General features: G+C 45.3%; 1 protein-coding gene across 3 annotated transcripts in view; it reads right to left on the bottom strand.

Annotated features, from left to right (window-relative positions):
* The window catches only part of UBE3D (ubiquitin protein ligase E3D), a 167,143-nt gene that overhangs the window by 122,857 nt on the left and 25,734 nt on the right, over positions 1 to 18,552 (bottom strand). For 2 of the 3 annotated variants that reach the window (XM_053602955.1, XM_053602956.1), the window contains 4 exons: positions 15,848 to 15,917; positions 10,632 to 10,701; positions 9,165 to 9,270; positions 5,887 to 6,050 (listed from right to left, as the gene is read on the bottom strand). In XM_053602955.1, the coding sequence (XP_053458930.1) occupies positions 5,887 to 6,050; positions 9,165 to 9,270; positions 10,632 to 10,701; positions 15,848 to 15,917 (410 nt within the window). The remainder of the gene's footprint in view (positions 1 to 5,886; positions 6,051 to 9,164; positions 9,271 to 10,631; positions 10,702 to 15,847; positions 15,918 to 18,552) is intronic. The other variant, XR_008382526.1, reaches the window with a different exon arrangement.

The following is an 18,552-nucleotide window of genomic DNA, read 5'->3' as shown; positions in this document are numbered from 1 at the left end:
GTGTCCATTCATTCACCTTGCCCCAGAGGAAGGGACGGTGTCCATTCATTCATACATTCATGCACCTCCCCCCCCCAGCGGAAGGGACTGTGTCCATTCATTCATACATTCACCTTGCCCCAGAGGAAGGGACTGTGTCCATTCATTCACCTTGCCCCAGAGGAAGGGACGGTGTCCATTCATTCATACATTCATGCACCTCCCCCCCCCAGCGGAAGGGACTGTGTCCATTCATTCATACATTCACCTTGCCCCAGAGGAAGGGACTGTGTCCATTCATTCATACATTCATGCACCCCCCCCCCCCCCCCCCCCGCCAGCGGAAGGGACTGTGTCCATTCATTCATACATTCATTCACCTTGCCCCAGCGGAAAGGACTGTGTCCACTCATTTCCTGGCCAAGGAACTGGTGCACCTATATATACCGTTAGATGGAGAGAGATGGGGAGAGAGACTGAGAGAGCTTTTCTCCCTGACTTGGGTTTTGTCTCTGGGAGCTTTAGTGTTTTCATATTCTTTTCTGTAAATAAAATCTATCTTACCACTGATCTGTGGTCCGTGGATTTATTCTTCAAATCACCAAGACCAAGAACCTGAAATTCCGGTATCAATACTACTTATATACTGCGTTTCTAAGAAAATGCTTATATAATAAAAATATGAAAACACTCATGGTGAGAGTGTTTTCACTCTCACTCAAACAGCTGAGAGTCAGAGGCTTCGCCTTGATGCTTCTGTAAGAGGAAGCAACCCCACGGTGAGAACCACAGAGGGTCTCCACGCGGGCAAGGTGGGAGGGGAGGAGCAACGCCAAACCCTACGTCTCTCCTTCCTCTCCTGAAGAGTATGGATGCTAATTACAGCTAGATAGTGATAGTTTTAAAAAGGAACTAAAAGGATAGTTTAAATGTGCATCAAAGTTTTAAGGTTAACCACATAAAATCACTTTGAAATAGACATTTTTTACTTCCCAATCATCAAAGGTAGAAATGACACAGACAAGGCAACCAACCTAAAAGACAGCCAACTACGTCCCACCACATCGGTAATCACAATAAACACGAATTAAACTCACTATTAAAACAGAGAGACTCTCATACTGGAGTTTAAATACCCAGCTACATGCAATCTACAGGTGTGTATTAACAAGATCCACAACTAAGAGACAATGACACAGGCAGATGAAAATACAAAAGACACAACAAATCAACCATTTTTAAAAAAGTAAATATAGCAACATTAACATCAGGCAAAGTAGAATGAAAGGAAAAATAGCATCAAACAGAAGAACAAAATCTCCTATTGATGAAATATGAAAGTCAAGTGGTTGTGCCACACACCTGCATGCTTTAATAACAGAGATTCAAAATATCTAATGCAAATACAGACACCAAAGCCAGAAGAACATCACTTCCATATCACACGTAAAATTTAACAGTTTTCACGGTGACCCACACTTCAAATAAACAGAAAAGATGAATATAAAGGGTTTTAACAAACGACTGTGTAAATCTAAGCACTGTCTATGAAGGTAAACACAAGCACACACACACACACACCAACAGGGAATACAACCAACGAAGTTTAAAACTGACCGTGGACTAAGGACATCAGAAGAAGAAACCTTCAGGAAAGCCTCAGCAGCGTACAACAAGAGCCTGCTACCGGATGGTGTGAAACATAGGGTGGCGGAAGGAACACGCTTCCTGTCGACTGGCATCAGACAGGCAGAAATCCAAACGGCAGGTGGGTGAGAGCGCAAGGACACGGCACTACGTTCCTGTCAGACGCAGTACACATTCACACAGACTTTACAAGACAATCTGATATTATCCATCAAAATTCAAATGCCCTTACCCTTTGACTAAACAATTGCACCTCTAGAAATCCCTCTTATAAAAACATTTACATAAAATCACAAAACAAATATATAACAGTGCACGTAATACATTACTAGTTATAATAGTAAAAAGGTAATAACCAAACATCTATCAATGGAAAAAAGGCTAAATAATTTACAGAACCTCCATTTCATAAAATATCAAGCACAGACATGGAAAACAACTCCAAAACAAAGTCTTTTAAGTGTAAAAAATACACAAATGTCATTCTAATTATGTTAAGATATAAAATGAATGGGAAAAGGAATGGAAAAATACACAACTTCTTACTTCTTAAGAGGAGCATAATGGAAAACTTTGATTATGACTTCATCTATGTTCCTTACTGTTCACATATTTTATGATTTATACAGCTTGCATAATTTTTTTAAAAGAAAAGCAGTAATATTTTAAATATTCTAACTACTTCCCAGTACAAGCCTGGGATCTTTCTGTTCTTGGTACAAACTGCTGGCCTGTGCCTGTGAGTACAGCGCAAGCTCAGACCTCCAGTGAGCGTTCTCACCGTCCCTGCGCCTGTGAGTACAGCGCGAGCTCAGACCTCCAGTGAGCGTTCTCACCGTCCCTGCACCTGTGAGTACAGCGCGAGCTCCGACCTCCAGTGAGCGTTCTCACCGTCCCTGCACCTGTGAGTACAGCGCGAGCTCCGACCTCCAGTGAGCGTTCTCACCGTCCCTGCACCTGTGAGTACAGCGCGAGCTCAGACCTCCAGTGAGCGTTCTCATCATCCCTGCACCTGTGAGTACAGCGCGAGCTCCGACCTCCAGTGAGCGTTCTCACCGTCCCTGCGCCTGTGAGTACAGCACGAGCTCAGTCCTCCAGTGAGCTTTCTCGCCGTCCCTGCGCCTGTGAGTACAGCGCGAGCTCAGACCTCCAGTGAGCGTTCTCGCCGTCCCTGCGCCTGTGAGTACAGCGCGAGCTCCGACCTCCAGTGAGCTTTCTCACGGTCCCTGCGCCTGTGAGTACAGCACGAGCTCAGACCTCCAGTGAGCTTTCTCACGGTCCCTGCGCCTGTGAGTACAGCGTGAGCTCAGACCTCCAGTGAGCGTTCTCGCCGTCCCTGCGCCTGTGAGTATAGTGCGAGCTCAGACCTCCAGTGAGCTTTCTCGCGTCCCTGCGCCTGTGAGTACAGCGCGAGCTCCGACCTCCAGTGAGCTTTCTCACGGTCCCTGCGCCTGTGAGTACAGCGCGAGCTCCGACCTCCAGTGAGCTTTCTCGCCGTCCCTGCGCCTGTGAGTACAGCGCGAGCTCAGACCTCCAGTGAGCTTTCTCGCGTCCCTGCGCCTGTGAGTACAGCGCGAGCTCCGACCTCCAGTGAGCTTTCTCACGGTCCCTGCGCCTGTGAGTACAGCGCGAGCTCAGACCTCCAGTGAGCTTTCTCGCCGTCCCTGCGCCTGTGAGTACAGCGTGAGCTCAGACCTCCAGTGAGCTTTCTCGCGTCCCTGCGCCTGTGAGTACAGCGCGAGCTCCGACCTCCAGTGAGCTTTCTCACGGTCCCTGCGCCTGTGAGTACAGCGCGAGCTCCGACCTCCAGTGAGCTTTCTCGCGTCCCTGCGCCTGTGAGTACAGCGCGAGCTCAGACCTCCAGTGAGCTTTCTCGCCGTCCCTGCGCCTGTGAGTACAGCGCGAGCTCCGACCTCCAGTGAGCTTTCTCGCCGTCCCTGCGCCTGTGAGTACAGCGCGAGCTCCGACCTCCAGTGAGCTTTCTCGCCGTCCCTGCGCCTGTGAGTACAGCGCGAGCTCGGACCTCCAGTGAGCTTTCTCGCGTCCCTGCGCCTGTGAGTACAGCGCGAGCTCAGACCTCCAGTGAGCTTTCTCGCCGTCCCTGCGCCTGTGAGTACAGCGCGAGCTCCGACCTCCAGTGAGCGTTCTCGCCGTCCCTGCGCCTGTGAGTACAGCGCGAGCTCAGACCTCCAGTGAGCTTTCTCGCCGTCCCTGCGCCTGTGAGTACAGCGCGAGCTCCGACCTCCAGTGAGCTTTCTCGCCGTCCCTGCGCCTGTGAGTACAGCGCGAGCTCCGACCTCCAGTGAGCTTTCTCGCCGTCCCTGCGCCTGTGAGTACAGCGCGAGCTCCGACCTCCAGTGAGCTTTCTCGCCGTCCCTGCGCCTGTGAGTACAGCGCGAGCTCAGACCTCCAGTGAGCTTTCTCGCCGTCCCTGCGCCTGTGAGTACAGCGCGAGCTCCGACCTCCAGTGAGCGTTCTCACCGTCCCTGCGCCTGTGAGTACAGCGCGAGCTCCGACCTCCAGTGAGCTTTCTCGCCGTCCCTGCGCCTGTGAGTACAGGCGAGCTCAGACCTCCAGTGAGCTTTCTCGCCATCCCTGCGCCTGTGAGTACAGCGCGAGCTCCGACCTCCAGTGAGCGTTCTCACCGTCCCTGCGCCTGTGAGTACAGCGCGAGCTCCGACCTCCAGTGAGCTTTCTCGCCGTCCCTGCGCCTGTGAGTACAGGCGAGCTCAGACCTCCAGTGAGCTTTCTCACGGTCCCTGCGCCTGTGAGTACAGCGCGAGCTCCGACCTCCAGTGAGCTTTCTCGCCGTCCCTGCGCCTGTGAGTACAGGCGAGCTCCGACCTCCAGTGAGCTTTCTCGCCGTCCCTGCGCCTGTGAGTACAGCGCGAGCTCCGACCTCCAGTGAGCTTTCTCGCCGTCCCTGCGCCTGTGAGTACAGCGCGAGCTCCGACCTCCAGTGAGCTTTCTCGCCGTCCCTGCGCCTGTGAGTACAGCGCGAGCTCCGACCTCCAGTGAGCTTTCTCGCCGTCCCTGCGCCTGTGAGTACAGCGCGAGCTCAGACCTCCAGTGAGCTTTCTCGCCGTCCCTGCGCCTGTGAGTACAGCGCGAGCTCAGACCTCCAGTGAGCGTTCTCACGGTCCCTGCGCCTGTGAGTACAGCGCGAGCTCAGACCTCCAGTGAGCTTTCTCGCGTCCCTGCGCCTGTGAGTACAGCGCGAGCTCAGACCTCCAGTGAGAGTTCTCGCCGTCCCTGCGCCTGTGAGTACAGGCGAGCTCAGACCTCCAGTGAGCTTTCTCACCGTCCCTGCGCCTGTGAGTACAGCGCGAGCTCCGACCTCCAGTGAGCATTCTCACCGTCCGTGCGCGTGGGTGGGTCGTCTCTCAGCTACAGCTCACCTCGTGCTCCTTCAGTGTTCCCCCTTGAACTTCACCTTGTCTGAGAACTGCTTCCTAACGTCTCAGCACAAAATGACAACTGCCTGTACCCATCCTGCCTTTCCAAACAACATCACCTTGCTTCCTCTGTCACTAGAGGGTCTCAGGATCTGGTCTTAGGGCTCTCCCTTTAACAGGCAGTGACAATAGGACCTCTCCCAGGGTTGCTGTCAGCTGGACAGAAGCTAGAAGGTCTCAGACGCCTGCTTGACACACAGCAAGGGACAACAGGCACTGACTTCTGCGTCCTGTGCGGTCTGCCTCTGTGGCAGGGACTGTGCTGTGTTCACTGCTGCACCCTCCTGCCTGGAAAGCACCTATCAGCAAACAGTCCAAGTTTCTTAAGCCTGATTTAGTGCTGCAGCCACATGATGGTATGTAGGCTCCAAAAAAGAGGCTCTTTCCAGCAAATGGGAGCTTTTTGCATATTAATATGAATCATCTGTAATAATTCAATCTATGTTTAAAGTGTACGTAGGTCACTACAAAAAGTTCTGAGGCAGACTGTGCTATGGTCCATCATTTGACTTCCAAGAAACACAGCCAACAGCTCCCTTCTGATTCACCTGCGCAAGTTTCAACTCGCCTGGCTTCTCCATGCTACTGGGCGGGCTTCATTTGTTTCTCGCCACGCAGATTTTACATTTCTTGATTTTTGTGGATCTCAAAACTTTTCTACTAACCCATGCATCGTTTAGCAGTATCATACCTAGAAGCGTCAAGTAGGGAAGTGGTATGGTACCATTTAATCCATTAACTTAACACTGGCGTGGCAACAAGTTGAGACATAACATTTGTAACCAGAAGACAAACCCCAACTCACTCTGCATTCCTGCCTCTGACGCAGGGCTGGTAGAGGACCTTGACAGCGCTCCGCACGGAGCTGCAATCGGCCTGTGCTGCATCTTCCAACAGGGGGAATTTTTTGATCCATTTGGAACTTCTCAAAGATTCAATCACCAAACTGTCTGAGTTTAAAAGCCACAGCTGAAGATATGGAGAGAAAGTCCGAGTTTAAGGAGGTTGCCACCCTATCTGTATCTTATCAAAACTAAAAATGACCTCTAAAAATACCAGGAAAACACCCAGGCAATCCCGTATTTAATTTTTAAGTAGGATAGGCCTTTCAAAGAACAACATTTGGTAGAGCAACTGACATCATAAAGATGTCATCATTTTCTTAATGTCATCATTAAGAAAAGCCGACTAGAAGAAAACACTTCCTACATTACGTCACCCTCCGTAATACCAAGAGTGCCTAGAAATCAGGGAGGGGGAAACACAGCGTAACAGAAATGAGGCAGAGGCAGAACAGAATCAACAGGAGAAATACAGTCAACATACATGAAATATCAATATAATTAGTAATAAGTGAGTAATAACATTTCTGTGCCACCATTTTTCATTCACCAGATTAGCAAATATAAAAGGCCTGCTGACACCCAGTTCTAAAGAAGGCTTGAAATGGGTACTCCCATGTTCCTGACAGGACACTTTAAGATTTGGGAGCATGGGATTTACAGACAGATCCTCTCAGAGGGAAGGAGGGAAGGAGATGGGCGAGGAAGGGAGGAGCTCACGGGCCGCGCTGGACTCTGCTGAGTGACCAGGGTGGACCCCCGCAGGGCGTGTGCCGCAGAGACAAGAGGCCCGAGCTTTCTGTGCCCCAGGGTTAAGTCAGGGGAACAGTGGGGCACAGCTAACTTCCTGGGCAAAGCAGTTCTGCCGTGCAAGGGCATATCCCTGCAGAGGAAGGCAGCCACGAGCCATCAGCAGCCAACACCTCAGCAGTGGGGAAGGCTGAGCCACCCTGCGTCTATAAGAGATGAACCAGCACAACTGTTTCCGGAGGTGATAATTATACAAGTTTAAAATACACAAATTGTGGGCGGCGCCTGTGGCTCAGAGAGTAGGGCGCTGGCCCCATATCCCGAGGGTGGTAAGTTCAAACCCGGCCTCAGCCAAGCTGCAACAAAAAATAGCCAGTTATTGTGGTGGGCGCCTGTGGTCCCAGCTACTCGGGAGGCTGAGACAAGAGAATCGCGTAAGCCCAAGAGCTGGAGGTAGCTATGAGCTGTGATGCTACAGCACTCCACTAAGGGTGACAAAGTGAGAATCTGTCTCTAAAAAAATAAATAAATAGATAAAATAAAATACACAAATTGTAATACTATGTTAGATGAGAAAGATCCATTTCTTTTTTTTCTTTTTTGAGACAAGGTCTCATTTTGTTGCCTTGACTAGAATGCTGTGGCGTCTTCACAGCTCACAGCAACCTCACTCTTGGGCTCAAGTGATCCTCCTGCCTCGGCCTCCCAAGTAACTGCGACTATAGGTGCCTGCCGCAATGCCCATTAGTTTTTCTATTTTTAGTAGAGACAGGGTCTGACTTTTGCTCAGACTGGTCTCAAACTCTTGAGCTCAGGGGATCCTCCCTTCTCAGGCTCCCAGAGTGCTAGGATTTTAGGTGTGAGCCGCCGCACCAGGCCAGGAAGATCTATTTCTAAAGAAGTACTAAAATACCTGGAAAAAGTTATTTGCATTGCAGCCTTGTCTATAACAACCATAAAGTGGGATTCCCATCATTAGACGGTCAGATTGCTATTCACAGTGATCAGACATGACCCTCAGGTTGTACATTATGTGAAGCAAGCACATTGCAGAAAACTGATCACCTGATACTAGTTCTGTTTTGTTTGTTTTTTTACAAACACCTGTGAATGTATGTATATACACTTTTATATGGATAAATATGTTCCCGAGCACACATCAGGCTACAGTGATTACTTCTGGGGTGTCTGACGGGTGAGGACAGGAGAGGGGCAGACAGGAGTCCCCGGCTTCTCTACCGTCTTCCTGTCATCCAAACGTGTTTCAAGAATGTATTACGTCCATAAAATATAGGGTTTTTAAAATTTAAGTATATGTCAGAAAGTTTTTAAAAGTTTCCACTTCTGATTTGAATTTGAAAACTTTACAATGAGAGAAAACTAAAACTGGGCCGGTGTGCTGGCTCACACCTGTAGTGCCTCCGCTCTGGGAGGCAGAGCTGAGGAGTTCCAGACTCCCTGAGCAAGAGCAAGACCCCATCTCTACAAAAAAACAGAAGGACTAGACGGGAATTCTGGGGTGCACCGGTCATCCCAGCTACTCGGGAGGCTGAGGCAGGAGGGTCACTGGAGGCTGGGTGTTTGAAACTGCTGCGAGCTGAGATGACAGCACCACACTCTAGCAGGGGTGACAGAAAGAGAGACTTGTCCGAAAAAAAAACTAAAACTAACTTCAGACTCTGATCCTGAGGAGTCCATGCCAGTCAGAAGCCACCCTAGCTTTCCACGGACATCACCTGGGGGTAGAGAAACCGGGGTCATTCATGTGGGCCAGCTGGCCGCAGAGCCATGCCTCACACGCAGCATTCTGTTCTACTACAGGCACCTACAAGGGTACTTTCAAATAAAACATGCCTGATATATGTTTTCTGGTTGGATAAAACAGGTGCAGGCAGAGAATAGACATGGCCATATTCTTGGATTTCCAAATAAATGACCCAAATTCACTTTTGCAGAACACTGTTTTAGTAGAGGTCGTTTAACATTAGATCCTTGTGATACACGTGGTGGTGGTGGTGGTGGTGGGGTGCTGCCAGCCACAAAGCCCCTTCTCTAGAACTTGCCACTGTTTCTCAAACAGGAGAGTCAGAGGCAAGTAAAAACAACAGGAGGAGTAGAACGTATTTTAAACACAAGAATATTAAATAAGAAAAAAAGCGGGACAGACAGAATGGTGTCACTCTGACCAAGAAAAGCCCTTAACAACTGAGAGTGAAAACCCTCCTTTTGTGAGGTGAGCTACATAGGAGCACAGACGGGCTGTCCTCCTCTCTGCATCCCTGTCCCTGGAACACACAAGTGCTTGATCATTTGTTATTAAATTAAGGGAGTTTAATTCACACATTAAACTAGTATTAATAAATCCAATACTGAGCAATTATTTTCTACACCTGAGAAAGTAAGAAAAAAAAATGAAGAAAACTCAGAACAAAGACTTTCTGGGGCCTTGGATTCTTAGGCTACCAAAGTATGAAAGGATGAAATTTCTTACCAAGATGTACACTTTGCCATCCCGACCTTGAACAGTAATCCTAAATGTGCTTCTAGCAGAGAGTTCTACCAGACACTGGGCCATCATGCTCTGGATGAACTGAGACCTGTGGGAACAGAAGTCTGCTTTCACAAAGTGCCTCTCACAGAAATGATCCTCCTGCCTCAGCCTCCCAAGTAACTGGGACTACAGGTGCCAGACTCTAAATGGCAAGACCAGCCCAAGATACCCCAGAGCACCTGACAGGGAGCGAGGTCAGGACCCAGACTTTTCTATTCCCCACACACATTCTCTCATGACCTGTGCTAATATGGATTTCAATATATTGTAATATATCTATGTTTGTTCCATTCTTCTAAATCATCTTCTAAATCATCATTCTTCTAAATTCCAATCATAAATACATATTCCATCAGAAAACATGAACTATGGTAAAGACATACTATAGTTAACTTTGGTTTGTAAACTAAACAAGATTCAAGAAAAAGAAACACTAAAGGATTTAGGGGCTAAGCCTCCCCTCTGTTAATCCATAGGAGTCCTTTGAAAGTGAGCCATGTTCCAAATTAAACAGGTCAAATTCAAACCAGAAATCATTCAAAACTCAACTGAGGATTAGGTTATAAGGTCCTGCGAATCAGGCACGTAGGAAGAAGCACAAAGAAAACTTTCAAAATTAGATTTATATGAGCACATAAGCAAAACATAAAGAAAATAAGTCTTAAACCTCTTATATATGTGGTTTGATTCAACTGTCTAACAGCCTTTCTCAACTGGGCATGAGGCTCACCCTGTGATCCCAGCAGTGAGGGTCACCAATGTGGGAGGACTGCTTGAGCCCAGAAGTCTAGGACTAGCCTGGGCAACAGAGCAACATCCCATCTCCACAAAAAAATTAAAAATTAGCCAGACACAGCAGGATGCACTGCAGTCCCAGCCACTCAGGATGACGTGTGGAGATTGTCATGAGCCCAGGACACACCACTGCACTCCAGCCTGGGCAACAGAGCAAAACCTTGTCTCTAAAAAAAAATACAAATTAACTTTAAAAAAAAAAAAAAGACTTTTCAAGACAGAGTCTTACTTTGTCACGCCTAGTAGAGCGCCATGGCATCACAGCTCACAGCAACCTCAAACTCTTGGGCTCAAGTGATTCTCTTGCCTCAGCCTCCCAAGTAGCTGGGACTATGGGCACCCGCCACAATGCCTGCTGTTTTTTGTTGCAGTTATCATTGCTGTTTAGCAGGTCCAGGCTGGGTTTGAACTCACTAGGCTCGGTGTATGTGGCTGGCACCGTAATCACTGTGCTACGGGCACCGCACCTGAAAACCCATTCTCAAAGGCCTTTTTTATTTATTCCTTTCCTAATTAGAATGGTATGAATAACTATGAACTCCTGAATAATCAATTGTACCTTCCTTTTCCTACATTTGAAATTATAAAATAAACTTAATTTGCTATTTGTACCTTGGTATGATGGGAAAGCTTTTATCAGATGGCAGAATAATTATCTCTGTCATATAAAACTTAGTGGTTTCTAGGAAAAAAAGAGAAGAAAATTAAGACTCTCCCCAGACAGTAATAATTTAATCATGGGCATTTCAACTTCAGATTATGACGTTCCAAATTAAATATTCGATATAGTGGTGAAATTAACACTCAGTAAGCATTTTCCCAAACCTTCTTGGGTTTAGAAGACAAACTTCCTTCAGACAGCAGTGTCTTTTCAGAAAACTGTGTTCAGAGTGAATCTGTTACAGCAAGACTCTGCTCACAGATACAGAAGATTTAAAAAACCTTCAGTCACAGCCCACATGTGCAGAAATCAGGCACTGAGTTACTCATTTCTACAGAATGGAGACAAACCTGGAAGTTATTGAAAAAGGTTTTCTAATCACAGTATCTCAAAGCCTGTGCACAGATGCGTGAATTCAAACATTATTATTTGCCAAGAATCAAATTGACTCTATTAATGCACAACTCTCACCAAATTTATTTACTTGATTACTTAGTTTATAAACAATTTTAAATAGTAGACTAGATATTTAATAATATATTAATGTAAACACAATCATCTTGGGTTTAAAAAAGTATGGAGAATGCTTAATCTCACCACCAATGAAGGAAATGCAAATAAAAATGAAAATTTTTTTAAGCATCAAAAAAGTATTTTTAAATGATATGGTACAGCCCTGGGTATGCTTACTCACACACTGCTGTGATAAATGAAAAGGACAGATTTCTGGAAAGCCACTTGGCAAAGGCCTTAAAATCGCATATTTAAATAACTAATACTTTATCTCAAGAAATACTCATGCAAAATTGATCTATAGAGATGTTCATCATAATCATAGAAAAATGCTGAAAACAAATTAAATGACTAAAAATTGAGAATAGGTTAGATAAAGAATGATATACTTAGGTAACAGAATTCCATGCATGTTTCAAATTTTAAATAGGTTAATTAAAACCAGAAATAATTAAAAATAGTGTTGTCAATAAAAGTGGTGCTGTCAAACCATTTTTAATGAGACAGAATGTTATTCTTGGTAGGTTTTTTAAAGTTATTAATTGCCCAATATAATACACAATTAAAAACAGTAGATAGGGGCGGCGCCTGTGACTCAGTGAGTAGGGCGCCGGCCCCATATGCTGAGGGTGGCGGGTTCAAACCCAGCCCCGGCCAAACTGCAACCAAAAAGTAGCCGGGCGTTGTGGCGGGCGCCTGTAGTCCCAGCTGCTTGGGAGGCTGAGGCAAGAGAATGGCGTAAGCCCTAGAGTTGGAGGTTGCTGTGAGCTGTGTGACGCCAAGGCACTCTACCCGAGGGCGGTACAGTGAGACTCTGTCTCTACAAAAAAACCAAACAAACAAAAAAAAAACCAGTAGATAGTTCAGTAGTTTATTCTACAGAGCGTGCCATGCTGGCAGATTCACTCCTGAAGTTCTGTCAATTTTTACATCACTATTTTGATGACATGTTAGATGCAGAATTGATGCCTTTTATACCAGCCGTTAATCTATAATTCTGTAATTTTAATATCACCGGTATTATTTTTATTGTTTTATACAAGTAACACTCATTTAGTGTCATTCGAGCATTTACCACTTTCTTCACCCATTCCTTACACTTAAATCTCTTATCTGGGGTCATTTTCCTCTGAGCACAGGCCCTCCTACCAGTGGCTCCCCCAGTGGCCAGAGAAGCAACTTGGGAGGGCTGCTGAGCTCTGCAGGCTCCGGCAAGCTGGTCACCATCTGGACCTGCTTGCTCCTCGTCCCTGCAGAGGTGGTGGAGATCACGCAGCCCCTCGGGAGCATCAGAGTCTGTTCTAAAGCTTGGGGCACCCAAGTCTCCAATGGGGGGACCAGAGCCTGCCACGGGCACAAAAGACCTGCTGGCAGCTGGCTTTTTCACACAAGCATCCATCAATGATGAGGAGAACCTTTGACGTCTACATTTTGAGACTGTTATGTACACAAGTGCATTGAGTATCTTCATATTTAACTGATGATTTGGTTGTATCTAGAATTCTGGGCTGAAGGTACTTTTCCTTTCAAATTATGATGGCATTGCTTCACTGTCCTCTAACTCTCAGCTTTGCTGTTAGGAAGTCGAATGCTATTTTATTCCTAATCTCCCATATAACTGCCTTTTCGCCAGTTCTGGAAACTGGAAACTTCACCCATGGTAATCTGAAATTACTCAACGACGTGGCCTGGAACGGCTCCCTTGCCACCTCACCATTAACTGCGCTGGTCACTGAATGGACCCTTTCAGTCGAGAAACTGATGTCCTGGCTCTGAAAATAGTCTTGTAATAAATGTTTGCTATTTTTATTCGTTGGTAATTGCCCAAACCCTGTTGTTCCTATTCTCTTTTTAGAATTTCTATAAGCTCAACGTTGGTTGTCCTGGAAGGCTCAATTCACTTATCCATTTAACAAATATTTACTGGGTGGTACTCACTACACATCAGACATTACGTGCTGAGGTCACAGGAATAAAAAAGATAGACCACGCCCCTACCTTCAGGAAACATACAATAATGATAGTATGTTTTTAATATTTCTTCTTCTATTTTTAATTTCCATCTTTTGGTTCTGATTTTGGGGACAGTGCCTTAATTTTATCTCCCAGTTCTTTGGGGTTTAATTTTTTTTAAGTGATTACTTTCTTTTGTAGAGACAGGGTCTCCGTCTGTTGCCCAGACAGGCGTATGATGTCTCACTGTAACCTCAAACTCCTGGGCTTAAGTGATCCTCCTGCCTCAGCCTCCCTAGCAGCCAGGACTACAGGTGCATGCCACCAAACCCAGCTAACAATTATTTTGTAGAGACCAGATCCTGCTCTGTTGCCAACACTGGTCTTGAAGTCCTGACCTCCAGCCATCCTCCTGCCTTAGCCTCCCGAATCACTGGGATCACAGGCATGAGCCTCTGTACCTGGCTGAAGCTATTCCATTTTTCATTCCATGTGATTTCATTTCTCCAAGGATATTTTATGTTTCTTTAGTTTTCTTTTGCTCTCTACATAACTTGTTTCTTCTCAGTGTTTTGAATCTACTTCTTATGTATTTTCCTTGGATTCTTTGAGGTAGAGATTTCCTCAAACACATGTACTTGGTGATCCTCAGCAATCCATCCTTACTGAAGCCTAACACAATAAAATGCTGATAGGAAGTTCTTGGGCACAAGCACACGACCTGTTGATACCAGATGACTGAATACAAGCTCTTTTTTTATTGTAGAGATAGGGTCTCACTATATTGTGTGTACTAGAGTACAATGGCTATAATCAAAGGCATGATTACAGCAGACCATGTCCTGAATTCCTGGTCTCAGGCCATCTCTGCCTCAACCTCCACAGCAGCTTGGACCCCAAAGACTCAGTGTCTACAAATCTTCTCTCTGGTTGTTATTCTTCCATTATTCAAAACAAGGGTCCTCAACTCTTCCACCCTGAGGACTGCAGCGCAAGCTAAAAGTCAGGTAAGAAAGCTGGGAGTCTAACAGCTCCATATACAAACTCCGAACTAATCCTGCTTCCCACTCCTTGAATTCTGCCCTGTCCTGGGCTCTACAGGGAGTACGGTCTCACTCCTCATCCAGAGATCTCCAGCAGACCCCTGGGCTGCAGCTTCCCCTGCCAAGGTTCCAGAAAACCCTGCTGACATCACCTGCTCATGTCTCTGCCGTCTCCTCCCCACTTCCCTTTGTCTCAGTCAATGTATGTCTTTTATTCCTTAACTGACATTTTAACTGGACTTCAGGGAGGAGAAAAAGAATTAAGAAATAAATTCGCCTTATTTAACCGTAGCGTTAACATTTTCTAAGTCGTGGCTTAAGGGGCTTCCCTTCCTTCCCTAAAGTGATGCTGAAGATGGACCCTTGCTACCACTCACTTCTAAGCAGGTGACTACTCCCAAGAATCTGTGTTTGAAAAACAAATACCACCTGTCCTTCATTAAGGACAATGGCTTTAAATTACACCATCAAATTAATTATATTAAAAGCAATTATTCATCACCCACAAAGTGAAAACAGCACATGTAGTTCTCTGGACATTTTAGAGCACATCATTTTTTTTAAATTTTAGATTAATATGAGGGTACACATGATTAGGTTACACTGTTTGCCTTTCTAAGGTAAAGTTCAAGTTGTAGATGAGCCCTTTGCCTAGGGGGTGTGCTGTGCACCATACACTGTGAACACTAGGAAGTGAAAATTTTAACACCTAAAATACGTTGCTATTAAAGATAGTTTATTAATCAAAAAATGTCTTTAGACAGAAATGTATTTTAAGTATTAGCATTTTCATTATTATATATACAATATATATATATATATTTTTTTTGAGACAGAGTCTATGTCACCCTCAGTAGAGTGCTGTGGTGTCACAGCTTGCAGCAACCGCAAACTCTTGGGCTTAAGCAATTCTCTTGCCTCAGCCTCCCAAGTAGCTGAGACTATAGGTGCCTGTCACATTGCCAGGCTATTTTTTTGTTGCTATTGTTATTGTTGTTTAGCTGGCCTAGGCCGGGTTTGAACCTGCCAGCCTTGGTGCATGTGGCCGGCACTGTAACCACTGTGCTATGGGTGCCAAGACAATTCATTATTATATTTTAAAGGAGAAGAGTATAGAGTTTATATAAAGTATAATTAACAGTAAAGTATAATTAAACTCTATAATAGTATAGAGTTTATATAAAGTATAATTAACAGTAGGGAAAAACTCAGAATGTGTTTTCTCCCATTTCAATGGGTCCTTTCCACTCTTAATCAGAAATATAACCAGAAGGTAGATGGCAGCCAGGAGATAGAACTTTTCCATCTCTGGGACACCGACTCTTCTGATTAAGATGTGTTAAAAAAGTCTCCAACCTTCTTAAGATAGACCCAAGGTACAAGTTCATGCTTTTGCTTTATATCTAAACACAAAGAAGTCATGAAATATGGAAAACGATCCAGCTTCTTAACATTTAAAACTCAATACTCTACACTAATAAAGGTCAAAATATACAAACTCCTTGGCGTATCAGGTGATATGTTAATTGGTTTCTATTTTGAAAAGCATCAATTCTAAGACATATATTAATCAGCTATCTTTCCTATACAGTTAGCATAAAATCTTCAGGATTTTAAACAAGCAGGCATCACTTGGCTTTTTGTTATGAAATTCTTACCTGATGACATAGTCTCTCCCAAGATTACCTTGCAACGCTTACAAATTACTTGGGTATTTGCCTTTGGTTCCTGTAGAACAGAAAAAAAATGTCATTTAAATGTCATTTAGCTTTTCTTAAAAGGAATATATAATTTTAACATAGTCCCCGGAGTATACATTGAACTTTACATTTTATTCTGCCCTCTACTAAATACTGGGAACACATTTAGCTTGTGAATATAATTCATATGCACACAGGTAATTTTTTTTCGAATCTCAAAATACAGTAACACACCAACTGACTTTTCCAAACTTAGCCACTTCTAAATAAGCCAAACGTTGCCAAATAGTCTGAAGAAGAAGCACCTTAGGTTTCTAAAAAGGAACTCCAAATAGTCTGGTAATTTAGAACAGCCTTATGGTGGGCAAGAAAGGCAGAGTGGGCTGATGACCTGCTTCAACTCACGCGTGTAAAACACTGAAAAATCGGAACTTGAACTCATTATTTTGACTCCTACTCCAGTGTAACTTATGTAAACATTACCTACAATTCATAACCACCCATAATTGAAAAGTTAAAAATGCAGAACCTGATCATTCAATGCTACTTTTTTTCCATTTAAGATATGCACTATAATTAGAAAGATGAACAGAGTTCTAGGACAAATTCTTGAAACGTTCTTAAACTTCAAAAATCCAAATTCATTACCTGGGATACAGATTGAAATCCCAGCATTGACCTAATCATTAAACCAAGAATGGTCCTTTGCACACACAGTCACACCTTTGTAGTAGCTGTGGGACGCCCCTCTCACCAGGTGCACACTGGACGGCAGGAGCCATACAGCGTGGGCAGGGGAAGGATGCCCGGCCACTCTGCACACTGGGGAAGCCAGAGCAGAATGCAGGCCCACATGAGGATGACAATGACTTCTGATGTGGAGCAATGTGAGTCTTAACTGATTAGGGTAAATTTGAGCACAATCACTTTCCCCAGGCATAAACAGCTATTTCCTGGAAAGTTGTGTGAGAAGCACATTTAAATTGAGCTCCACGGACATGCTGCTGCTAACTGACAGAGCTGCTATTTGGATCCAGGTCCCCCAGACACTGAGGCTTCTGAACATGACGCTACTCATTTTATAAACTACAGGTCACGTGCCATTAGTGGGAACCAAGTCCTGGATCCAGTTCAGAGGGTTACAGCTTGTATTTTTTTTAAGTGAAATGCATCAGAACGGCAACCATGACGGTGCTGCCAACATGGGGTAAGCACAGGTTCCAGAAACTTTTTATTTGAGATGTATTTTGTGTGTGTGTGTGTGTTATCAGATCTTGATATAAAAACCTATTTACTTTAGCTAGAGGTCTGAACGTCAAAAGCAACTACACAAATTATATATTGGAGTCTTTGCCTATGATTGATTCATTTGCCCACCACAAATCCATGCTACTGGTAAAAATCCATAAATGCCCCACAGCCCTTCTCTATAAGAAGGACTCCTGAGATGAATCCCTTCACACACTGAAATCTCTAGTAATATCAATACTTACCCCATTTCCCTAGTCAGGCCGCAGTATTTAGACAGACTCTCCAGTCTCTGAGGAAACACACACACACACACACACACACGGCCTCTTGAGCCCCCTCAGCTCTGGCTCAAACACCACCAGGCACACTCCTAATGCGGCCGCACCGTGGGCGGTCTCTGGGCTCTGCACTGACATCCTCATATCTGCACATCACAAACAGCAGGTCTCAGACCCTGGACCAGACAGGTGCCTGGATCGGGTCACTGGCATCAAAAGCAATAAAAAAAACTACAGAAACTTACGAATGTGCCAATTAGTTTATGTACAGCGTTGGGGACCAGCCCCAGACCACACAGGGAGTTCTTTCCCAGTGACTGGCGGAGATGAGAGAAGGAGGGAAAATTGAAGAGTTAAGACACAAAAGCAAGTTTTAAGAAGCCAGCCCTCCAAGCCTGAGGACAGGTGGAAGTCCCTAGCTCGGGGCTAGCTCTGTTTTTACTACACACATCACTGTTTTAATCATCAATCTAATGGGGGAAAGGCTAAACCCTTACATCATGGTTCTTCTGGGCTTGCATTTTCTAATCAAACTATTTCCCTACCTGTTAATTAAACTGATTTATCTCTTACTTTTATTACTCTAAGTTATTAATGATCTTAATACTAACAGAGCATGGAACAGGGAACACAGTCCAGGAGCAGGGTGTCAAAGCAGATTCCAGTCAGACCAGGCACCTGAATCTCAGGAGTGGCGATTAAACCCCCGGGAAGCCTTGTGCTCAGACCAGCTGGTGCTGCTGCCAATATCGAGATGACAGAAGAAAGGAGATATTTCCGCCCTTATCTTCCTGAGAGACTTTCTCTCTCTTAACAAGGTTTAGGCACCCACCTTGTCTCTGGTGCGTTCTGCATTCCCTGGCTAACTCTCCAAACGCACTCACTCTCCCTGAAAGCACAGCCAGCCTCGTCTCTCAGTGCTCAGTGACCTCGGAGCCGAGTCGCACTGGGGAGGGGTGAAGCTCCAGCAAGACAGTTTGCTTCAAAACACCAGGCTTCAGGCTGTCCCTGTGCAACAGATTTAGGGTTTCTCTGATCCACTTCTCTTCTGTCTCTGTTGCCCTTTGCCCATCATCTGAAATCATTTTCTTAATTCAATTCCTATTCTACTTATAATAAACAATTGAAAAGTGA

This window comes from Nycticebus coucang, chromosome 9 (assembly GCF_027406575.1).
Source record: "Nycticebus coucang isolate mNycCou1 chromosome 9, mNycCou1.pri, whole genome shotgun sequence".
Taxonomy (NCBI): Eukaryota; Metazoa; Chordata; class Mammalia; order Primates; family Lorisidae; genus Nycticebus; species Nycticebus coucang.
The sequence above is the reverse complement of the archived record's forward strand: the minus strand, read 5'-3'. Positions and strand labels throughout refer to the sequence as shown.